We start from the raw sequence: 11,699 nt of genomic DNA, 5'->3' as shown, positions 1-11,699 counted from the left end.
ATCCAACGACACCGTTTCTGGTAATCCAATTACAATGATGCCGTTTCAGTAAAACTTAATACAAATTGTGCTGTGTCTAATTATCTCCTTCTTCAGGTTTAACACATGGTGTAATTAGTGGAAATCCGTGCTTAATTGCTGATCACAGACTGTCAATCTGTTAAGAGTTGTTACAGTTCTGTTAGAGAATTAGTTGTGGTTTACTGCCTAAATTGATCTAAGCTTAAGCTTATCCCAGTCCTATAAATAGGACTCTTGTATGTTGTAATGCATTACAGAGTGTGCTGCATAATATCAGATTCAAATGTTTTTCAATCTCTCTCTCTCTCTCGCTGTTTTACTCTTTCGCACATACAATCTCAAACTCTTTCAGAGGAAGCATTGGTATTCAACCAGAGGCGTTTCCCATTTCAGAAACATAGTAGACCTGGCTGTAGATGCATGGTTTGAGGGTAAATAGACAAAATTTCCATTGCCTGACTTAGATACTGTAGTCTCGGGTTAAGGCATTTATTGCTGAAAGTTACTGCATTTCTATGCAGCCAAAGATTCCATATGCCTGTCAAAAACACGATAGCCCAATGGATAGAAGATGGAGCATTAATAATAGAACAATTGCCATTCCTTTTGTACCAGGAATGAAGGGGGTTTCCCAAGAGAACCCCGCTTCATTCTTGTGTAAAAGTTACGCATGTTGAGCATGGTTTGGGTTTTGTTATTTGCAGTTTAATATATCTTGTGTAGAGGTTACATATGTTGCAATGGCAAAAGCCAATTGGAACTTTTCTTGGTTTTGAAACCGAACATGACAGAATATGTGTTATAAAACAAAAAATAACTCTGATGGAATTCTATGATCTATGCCACTCACAATGGTTGTGTATTGCATACAGAACTCAATGTTGGGTAACCTATAGATTGGAGATACATTGCAGCCTCCTGTGGCCTGAATCTTGCTGCTAGCGATGACCAGAAACTCTTCCCTTACTGTAATGAGTAATCTGCTCTCACCTATCCAAATTTTTTTTCAGTCCCCTAGATCTTAACTATTGTTGTGCTGATTGCCTCCCTACAGTTTTTATTTTTATTTTTATTTTTTATGGTGAATGTTGTCTGATAGATTGATGAATATCTAATCTTAGATTCATGGGATGTGCCATTTATAGGTTGCATTTGTTAATAGATCTTGTTGTTTGAGTATTATTTTTGGTGATTATACTGTCATTGGATGCGGCTGATTAGTGGCTGGACTTGTCCCATTGATGTTAGGATGATTTGGAATTGGATTCTTGGTATTTTGGCTCGCACACTCTACACTGTTTAGTAACCTGGTTTAATGGAAGTGTTGCACTTCCGCCAGCACTCAGCTACCCTGAGGCTGAGTTTTACATGTGATGAATGATTGGTTTCCTGGAATGCTTTTTCTCTTTTTCCTTTTAATTATAATTATTCTGTTTTTCTTTTGGGTTTAATTTGTGAATAGCAACTAGTGAACCCAAACTTTGTGTATTTATTAAATTATAAAAACCTATAACATTGTTTAATAACAAGTCTGAATCCCTGCATTTTATTACTGCTAACCCTCAATGGGGTTGGTCATCTCTTAAATAATTATATGATGTCATTTGACTCCATAATTTATTTTATGAAGTTAACTATTATGCCTTTTATTCTTCTTGATATAGCCATGCTAGCTAATAGAATATCATAGGTGAAATAAGGGTAATATGATTGCTTAAATTTGATAGCACTAGATCTGCTCAAAGGAGGTTTTAAGTTATGCCAGTCTCCATCATTTAGATTTTGTAATTTTTTTTTCTTTTTTATTGCTGTGGACTTGTTTTTGTTGAACTCTTACCCTTATTGTTGATAGGATTTCTCCATGGTACTAAGGACCAATGATCATGGAAAGTTCTTGCAAGAAATTGTTTCAAAATGTGCTACTCAAGTTTCTGTTATTCCACTTGTTCCCAATATTTCTTCACTGAAAATTGCACATATCATTCACAACCTAGGGAAATAGATGAACATGGGATTTTGTAGGGAAGTATTGAGTACTTAAGTAGGATAGTCATATATCTTTTGAGGAACTATATACAATAGTAATAGTAGTGCACATAGTTAGAGAGAACATTTTTTTCTTCTCCTCTGCTACTTACTCTCTTTCAATGTGATCAGACATTAATTATATATACAGGTGGTACAACAACAGGTATATCAAAAGGAGTGTTCACCCTCACTGAAGCGTCACTGCACAGGTATGCACACCATGTATCTCGTGTTTCGTTACACTCTGTAAAAACCTAATGGCCTCTCATAAACTACTAATCTTAATGTGAAAGATCTTATTTTTGTTTGGTGTAACATATATCTGGCCAATGTGCTTGACTTTATATATTTATATGTTTGTGGTGTCAATATTCATCCATGGAATGGACATTAGTTGATATCAAATGAAAATCATTCATGTAGATGACTGATTAGGTAGAAATCTTACTGTAGATAAATGCTCTTCAGAATATTTGATCTGAAATTTGTTATTACCTGTTGTTAGAAACATAGTACAAGTGATGCTGAAATCACCCTGATTGAACTAGTGCTTGCAACTATGCAATCTGATGTTTTTGTTTTTTGTTATTTGTTTTCTTTTAATTATAGTGTCTTAATTAATTTATGATTTTTAAATTGATGTTTGCCACAAACGTTGACTGAAGCTTGGGTGCGTACATACGCTGATCAATTTTTGCGTTGCCTACCATTGCATCATATCCATCATATTTTACATATTTGGATTGCAAAACATTTATAGTTTGTCAATTGTCATACAATTACAACTTGAGTGTATGCCTTTCTTGGTTACTTTTGTGAGTTGCTGCATAAAAACTGATTTGGAATTTCAGTGTAGTGATCCTTAACTTATAAGATACATTTTCATGGCCTTTTTAATACTTTACTAGCCCCTTTATGTGGGTTTAACCATAATTTATTATACTTTATGTTTCTGTTAAAGTTCCTTTTGTTGCACAACTTTTGGTTGTAATATATCCAATCATGTTATAGAAGGTTGTGGGCATCATCGATGTGTTGAAATTTGAAAGGCTATTCCCTCATTGTTTGATGCTGTGGTGTATTTGGAGGAAAAGAAATGCAAGGAGCTTTGATGGGTGCAATAGGACAATGATAGAGCTGAAAGCTTTCTTTAAGAAGACAAACTTCTTGAGTGGATGTCAGGCTGTCAGCCTTAGGGGTTTTTTCTCTCCAATTTTGTTGAACTTCTTGATTTTTGTAATTTTAGGGCTTTACCATGATGTTTTTGTTTGTATACTCCCAGTGTACTTGCAATTATTTTTATTAATAAAGTTTTGATTGCCTATCAAAAGAAGATGATTGTTGTGTTTACGCCAAAATTTAGCGCAAGGGGAATCAGGCAAAGATGGCGTAAGTTATTTCCAGCTGATGGGGGGGACTAAGACTGTTGATGCTATGACAGTATTTACAGGAGCAAGTTTGGTCTGCATCTTAAGCTTGTATGTGTGAATGTCTCTCCTTAGAATATCTAGATACTTGACAGCTCTTGACCTTGAGAAAAATATGGAAGCTGAGAACCAAGAGGAGGCTGAGTTATGATACTAGCAACCTGGTGAGTAGTGGTCAAACTTGCTTCTGGTGGGGCTTGAGTACCAAAATGACATTGTGAATTCAGCAAACCAACCAACTGTTGATACTCAGCTCTAGTGAGGGAGACAAATTCATTGGAACTATCTTCAGTTGCAACCAAATCGCTTGCAAAGGTGTGAGACTTAGACTTGAATTTGTACCCAATAGGATAACCATGTAGCTTGTAACACTTATCAACTACATGTCCCATAGCACCACAGTGAGTGCATTGAGGTCTGCCACCAGCCTTTTTATTGAAATTCTTAGCATAACCACCAGATTTGGATCCCAATGCTGCCAATGCAGCTGCTGTCTCATGCATAACACTCTTACCAGAACCAACCTTTCTTTGCTTCTCATCTTGAAGTAAAAGAGAGAAAACCTTACTCAAAGGAGGTATAGGATCCATAAAAAGAATCTGACTTCTGACAGCTGCATAAGTCTCATTCAACCCCATTAGGAAAGACATAGTACAATCCTTTACTTGATGTCCACAAGTACATGTCCTATAATTGGTAAATTCATCCCAAAGACCCTTAAATTTTGTGTAGTATGCATTTATGGTGAAATCATCTTGAGTCAAAAAACTAATTTCCTTCCTTAACTCAAAGATTCTAGGCCCATTGCCCTGCCCATATCTGTGCTGCAAGTCAATCCAGACATCTCTGGCAGTCTTGAAATACACTATACTTGGTTATAAATCCTTAGAAACAGAATTAAACAGCCAGGCTAGGACTATGCTGTTGCATTTACACCAGGCTATGTAATAGGGGTGATTAACAGATTGAGGTTTAGGAATGGAGCCATCAATAAATCCTAATTTGGTCTTGGCATCCAAAGAGATGAGGATTGCCCTACTCCAAGTGTTGTAATTCTCCTCAGTAAGAGGTTGAACTACCAATGAAACACCAGGATTATCTCCACTAGATAGAAAATATGGACTGGATGAATTTTCCCAAGGTTGTGCAGTAGGAACACTTGCACTGGATGTACTTTTAGTCATACTTAATGCAATGATGAAGATACAGAATCCCAAACAAGAATTAACAAAGGTAAAGAAAACCAAAATTGACTTCCAGAGAGCTCTTACGAACAATCAATGAAATTAACAATCTTGATGTGCAACCAAATCAAATCAAGATTCAATATACAATCTTGATGAATTCACAATCAGAGGTGTGAATTGAAACCCTAAGATTGAAGAAAAAGTGAAAAACAGATCAAGATTCAGTTTACAATCTTGATGAACTCAATGCAAAATGGGAATTGAAACCCTAAAATTGGAAAGAAATCAATGTCCAATTATGAAGAAAGAAATCTAGGTTTCAAAATGCTAAAGAAATCAAAACTTAGAAGAAGAAGATCTTAGTGCAAGAATCAATCAGGACACAATGAAGAAAAAATTATAATTGATCCGAAAGAAACACCAAGGAACACGGAAGAAAAAAAAATTGAACTAGGAAGATTCAGAGAATACTAGACTTGAACGATTCCCTGATCTAGTTCAGCTCTGATACCATGTTGAAATCAAGATGCAAGATCGAAGGTTCATCAATGGAGGAAATGACAGACATGCAGAGAGAGAGAGAGAAAGAATGAACATTACGGAGCTTGAAAGAATGATTTCTATATATCTTAAATATCTGGCTCTATTTCTTTATATACCAGAAACAGAGTAACAAACAAGTCAACCTATACAACCAATACAAACATGACAAGTGGCAGTAAACAACTAACTGACTATGCTCTGTAAACTACACCGTATATTGCATTATAAGCCAATGCTATTGTAGCTTAGTACTACTATATACAAAACAACTAAACAGAACAACTAATCAAGTATCTAGATATTCTACCCTTTAACAAATATCTACAAGTCTCAAATATCTACAATCTACAAGATATTTAACAATTTCTCTCTTAACATATGTGCGCAATGCGCACATACACACACAAACACACCCAACACTTTGTTTATGTTATCACTTTGAAGGATTGACTTTAAGCTAGTAAGTGGCTGTTTGTTTCAGCGTTTTCAAGGAAAAAGTCATGATTGCATTTCTAAAACCTGATTTTAGAGGTAATGAAGCGTTTGGTAAAATTTTGAAACCCTCTTTAGTCTTGTCTTTAACCAGAAAATATATATAGACAGAAAGACAAAATACAGAGAATCATAGCAACAATAGACAAAAACCTTCTCACTCTCAACAACCCAAATTTGAATCTTCTAACACAATTAAGGTTGAGTGACAAGGAGTAGCTCCACTGCACCCATCTGACTTCAATTCCAATATGGTTTTGGGGTTACAAAGAGCGAGAAATTAAGAGAAACTAAGGGCTTGTTTGGTTTAGAAATAGCTCAATTTTCATAATTCAGTTTTCAAAACTCATAACTCAAACCCAAACTCATAGCTAAGGGCTCATCTAGTTTAGAAAAGTGTTGTTGAAATATTTTGAGGCAAGAAGTGAAATGAAATACCCATTTGCAGTGGTAATATCGAGTGTCTGAAACTGATTTGACAGTGCACTGATATTGGGCCCCACAAAGTCTTTATATTTACCACTATTGCCATTGAAACTTAGTTCTCAGTTTTTTAAAACACCCAAATCTTGTTTCCGAATTCCATCACTCAAACTCAAATTTTTGAGCTTTGACTGATGGAAACAAATGTTAAAAACCAAGCCAAACACATTTTTATTTGTGAGACCCACGCATTTTGGAAACTTAGTGATGAAAATTAAGTGAGATCACTCAATTTTTTGGTGATTCAAACCGGCTCTAACTCAATTTTTATCGGAATTCAACACTACAATAAAAATTGCTTAAGAAGAGATGTTTTACTCTCCAGAGTATATTCTTGTCACATTGATTACCAAGATGCCTATGAGATGGTTGACACCATAGCAACAACAATAAGAGGTTAACACCAACGAGATAAAATTGAGAGTCTTTTAGTGGCATGTTTCGGTCCTCTTTCCCATTACTTAGAAAAAGTGAGCCACCGGTTCAGGTACAAGATACTATCATTATCGCCTGGACAATTAGACATCCAACCCGTAATCGCAACGACCCAATTGCAAGAGCGGAGCTCTACCAACTGAGCTATATCCCCACGAGCCAAGTGGAGCATGCATGAAGGAGTCAGATGCTTCTTCTATTCTTTTACTTGGCGCAGCTGGGCCATCCTGGACTTGAACCAGAGACCTCGCCCGTGAAGTAAATCATCGCACCTACGGTCCAACCAATTGGGAGAGAATCAATAGATTCCTTTTCGGGAGCGATTCAAAAAATCTTGAAAATGACATAGTTTGACTACAAATTTGGTTGTAGTCAATGACTACAACTCTACTTAATATCTTTTTATTGAACCTGAATTTTGACAAGTATATTATTGGATTACAATTTTTTCCTATATCCTTTATGCTTACAAAAGTTTCAAAAAAATAAAAAAAAATCAATAGTTATTTCATTAATCAAATATTTAAATTTCAAATTTTTGTTATTTAAAATTATACATATAAAATAAATATATAGATTGAATAATAAATAATATTTTATTAGCAGGAAATTTGACATACTATTTAAAAACAAAAAGAACATGCAAACCATATGTTAGATTTTCAAAATATGTAATAATGTTAACTTTTTTTAAGTGGGAGTTGTACCCCTTGGCTATATCCAAGTTTGTAACTAAACTCTCTCTATAGAAAGTATACACTTAGGATACGTTTGGTAGACTGTAATGATAATTATATAGGAATAGGAATATATATTATAAGGAATACAAGAATTTGTAATGTAATGCTTATTACTATTCATTTGTCTGGATAATAATAGAACCTTAAAAATAATGGAATAAAAGCATTTTAAATCAAACTTAAGATATACTTTAGGAAATATTTTACTCATATAATTATATTTCCTTAAAAAAATATATGAAAGAAAGATTAGTTATTTTTTATTACCTTTTATTTTTTATAATTGTTATGTGCATATAAAATGTTTGTTTACTTGGAAATATATTAATTATAGAAATTAATACATCTACTAATGAATAACTATTATATCCTTGTGACTAATCATTCCTTATTTTAAAGAATAGCTATTGATAAAGAATGTCTATTCCTTAAAATAAAAATATAATCAAACTACTATATAGTTTTTTTTATATATAAAAAATTTTAACCTATGACATCTGCTTCTAATGATAGCTCTTTATCATCAGATCAAAACACCAATCGGTTTTTGGTATAGACGAGAATTGAACTACAGATCTCTTCTTCAACAATCAGAGACTTTATCAATTGCACTAATTGGAACCCACCACAACTACTAAATAGTTAAATCATAGGAATAATTATTACATTAAAGTGTTTATTACAGTCTATTAAACATACTCTTATAATTGGTTGAGGGTTGAGAGTTGAAACTTGAGAAGTACCTACGCGTGGTGGTGAATGTGATTGAGGAAGAACCACCAGTAGCCGACGCAATTAAAATTCTCGACTAGGCATAGACTATATGAGCTACTTAAAAGCCCGGTACAAATGAACCAGTTCTTAAGTGGAAAAAGGGTTTGAAAACGTGTCATTAATCTTTGGGCCCATTTTATATCTATGGCTTATTGCAACCCCAGCCTATTCCTTATTTAAAGTTGGGCTCGGACTACCTACAACCTAGGATTCAACGTTCAAGTCCAACCAATAAATTCTCTAGCGTCAATTTCTGACCTTGAGATGCAAAAATATTGCCAGGTTCTATATATGCAGATTGCAGAGGATTCATAGCTAAGATGTTTGTGTGATACGTATACATGGACCCAACTGAGGAATGGTACTATAAAAACTTTTCTAAGATGCATATTCGAAAATCATGTTGGTAACACAATATGATGTCACACTAAATTGGGTATTTCCAGGGAAGTCGTAAGTGATATTGTTGTTTGTTGTTGTTATTACCATTTTTATTGTTGTTTGGACAAGTAATAGTTTTATATGATAATTATGTGGTATTGCAGATAAGGAAGGTTAGACTAGAGGGTGAGCCCAGTGATGAGGATGGTCAAAATTAACAGTGGGCAACTGTGATTACATTATCGATGGAGAATTCAAGCAAGTGGCTCCATGAATTTAATAGAAAGTATCATCTTGTGTATTTTCATTAGTACAGTATCACTTTCACGTGAGAATATTGTTGATATCATTTTTATTATATGTAATATGCTACTTCAATATTGTAAAAGTTATTGTGACTTAATGCAGTACGGTCAAATTTTTTTTACAAACCTAAAATTTTTGTAGAGAATAAAGTGCTAGTATACAGGGAAATTTTCCATGAATTAATAGTATGTCGTGCTTGGCAAACAAACTTTGAGTAACATGATAAAATCAATATTGATTTCTCTATCTCTTCCTTTGAGCATTTCTTAAATTATCTTGACAGGTGGGATTAACTGGAGTTCTATAAGCGAAGGGCGTGACATATACTCATTACTCGTACAGATCAAATAAAGAAGGATGTATGTGACACATTTTTAGTGAAAAAAACTATTGATGTGTATCACGACCAGAGACACAGCCAAAAATCTTCTCTTGGAGGGTCTGACCCTATGACCAAGATGATAATGTATAAATATATAACTACTCATAGTTTGAAAGTACATTGTTGGAACTAGCTAGGTTGACAAAAATGAAAACTTTAGACAATATTTTAGTACTCATACCAAATATATATTTTACTTTAGAATTTACAATGTATTTTATTTAGCTACATGCCTTAAATATAATTGTATTAGAATCACTAAATAATAATCATGCATTATTTTCACAAAAATAATGAATTTGAGTGTGATTTTTATACAATCTGTATAATTTATATGTAATCTCATTATCTTTTATGCGATACTATTATACTACAACCTTTTTTTTTTTAAAGCTCCATAAAAGTGGTTTTTTTTTTTTTTTTTTTTGGGTGGTGGCATTCGTATTTTTACAGGAGCCAAGCTATTAAAACTTTAGTTTGAAGAAAAACACATATAAACTATTTTAAGAAATGTTCTTCATAAAATTTATTGTGAAAATTTTTAATCTCATACCTTAACCGTTTTGAAATTTATTGTGAATTTTTTTTTTTATAGCTTTAGACTTACTGAATTAATTTTAAAAGGGCTTGTTATGCTAAATAGTTGCTAACAAATATGGGGCAGGGACATGCATGGAACAACGTTTTGGTCGTTAACCTGATGGTCATAACTCATAAAGAAAGACACATCTTCATCTCTTCTTTCCAATTTTCATGCATTATGACAAAGCCTGGAGGACTTTATAATTAGTAATTACCCACAAAAAAGATGGGCTAGCTGTATAGTACGTTTATCATAGAATTAATTACATTAATTTGCGCTAATGCTTAATTATCATACACCATTCGGCACACTGGTTTCATATTTCAAAAATATTTGACATTCCTTAAAACCCTTTTCTCATTATATGATGTATAGAGTCAGAGTCAGATTGGGGAAGGAAAAAAAAAAAAGCAAAATTATATTATTAGTCTCTAAAGTTTACTCTATGTGCACAATTGGTCCATCAAATTTCAATTGAGTGCAATTGGTCCCTCAAGTTTTCAAAATGAGCAATATAAATCCTTCGGTTAACTTCTATTAGTGGTATTGCTTACGTGGCTAACAGAATAATGACCTAGTATTTTTTTTAAATAATGTGGCATTTCTTTTTATTTAAAAATTTCAAAATTAAATTTACTCATAAGAAAGAAACTAAACCCATTCCAATTCAAATCTTTGTCCTAACCAAGTATCAAAAAAAAAAACTTCACTTTATCAATCTCAAAAACCCACCCCACGGAATCTCATGTTCCCTTTACTTCTTATTCTTTTTTTTTCTTTTTTCTTTTTTTGTCTTCTGTGATACACTTTCACTACCCACTGGTACCGCTACCAGCCCCAAAACTCAACATCAGTCCTCGCAATCTGAAAAAAAAAAAAAAATCTTGACCAATTTTTTTCTTTCTTCTTGCTTTTTAAAACAAATCACTTAGCGTATTTCATTGCCATATTTCAGGATTTGGAACTTGGTGACTGCCTGGTGAGTTTTCTTCTCTTTCTTAAGCATTAGACTTTCATCTCTTTTTAGTGTCTTTTTTTTTTTTTTATCAACCATCTGCACCTAAATATTCACATGCTCTTTATATTTTCATAGATTTTTAGAGAAATATATGATTGAAGGCATGGGGAGACTGTTTGTAATTGGTCTTGAAGGGAAGATTTACAGTTGTAGGCAATAGGTATTGCCACACAGCTCACACCCATCTTTGCACTTTGTGAAGTCAAAGTTTCTAAGGTAAAATTGTTTTGATTTATTATCTATTTTTGATTAGTTAGATATCATGTGATTGTGGATGTTGTTAAATTGTTTGGTTTATGTTGTGTATCAATACTTGTGTGTTTAATTTTTATTTTTGTTTGAGAGTTATTATTAATTAAAGTCGTATTAAAAAAAAGTAAAATACAGGAAAATTTTAATATAGGAATGATAATGATTAATGGGTTGACTGTTTAAATTATAGTGAAAATTTTGTTTTTTCTTGAGTATAAATAACATCCATATAACTAAGTAAAAATTTCTAATTAAAATTTTATTTTTTAAAGTTCTTTTCAGGTTAATTTTTGAGTCATATTCTTAAAGCTAAAAGAATTATAAGCACATAAAAAACAATTGATGCATTCTTTAAGAAAAAAGATGTTAGCAATTCAGAAATTAGGACACCTGTGGCTATAGAAACAAATGTGGATACTTCAATGCCTAATGAACATCCTTCCAAATGTTCAAGAATTCAATCTAAAGAGATAGTTCGTGATCCATGATCACGTAAACAAATATGTGAATTCCCTATCAACAAACAAGATGAAATCCAACGAGCTTATCTCAAAGAAGGTCCATATCAACCTAAAAATATAAACTATCCATACAATGATGATACTCATCTTCGTCGACTTCAAGTTTCATGGTTCGAATCACATAGG

General features: G+C 33.1%; 1 protein-coding gene across 1 annotated transcript; it reads right to left on the bottom strand.

Annotated features, from left to right (window-relative positions):
- Window positions 1-3,556: 3,556 nt before the first annotated feature.
- LOC142624789 (uncharacterized) lies at window positions 3,557-4,660 on the bottom strand. The gene is made up of 2 exons (XM_075798539.1): window positions 4,411-4,660; window positions 3,557-4,341 (listed from the first exon to the last, which is right to left on the bottom strand). Exons 1-2 carry the CDS (start codon window positions 4,658-4,660, stop codon window positions 3,557-3,559), a joined length of 1,035 nt encoding a protein of 344 aa, XP_075654654.1.
- Window positions 4,661-11,699: the final 7,039 nt, after the last annotated feature.

The sequence above is a fragment of the Castanea sativa genome, chromosome 2 (genome assembly GCF_040712315.1).
Source record: "Castanea sativa cultivar Marrone di Chiusa Pesio chromosome 2, ASM4071231v1".
NCBI classification, from domain to species: domain Eukaryota; kingdom Viridiplantae; phylum Streptophyta; class Magnoliopsida; order Fagales; family Fagaceae; genus Castanea; species Castanea sativa.
The sequence above is the reverse complement of the archived record's forward strand: the minus strand, read 5'-3'. Positions and strand labels throughout refer to the sequence as shown.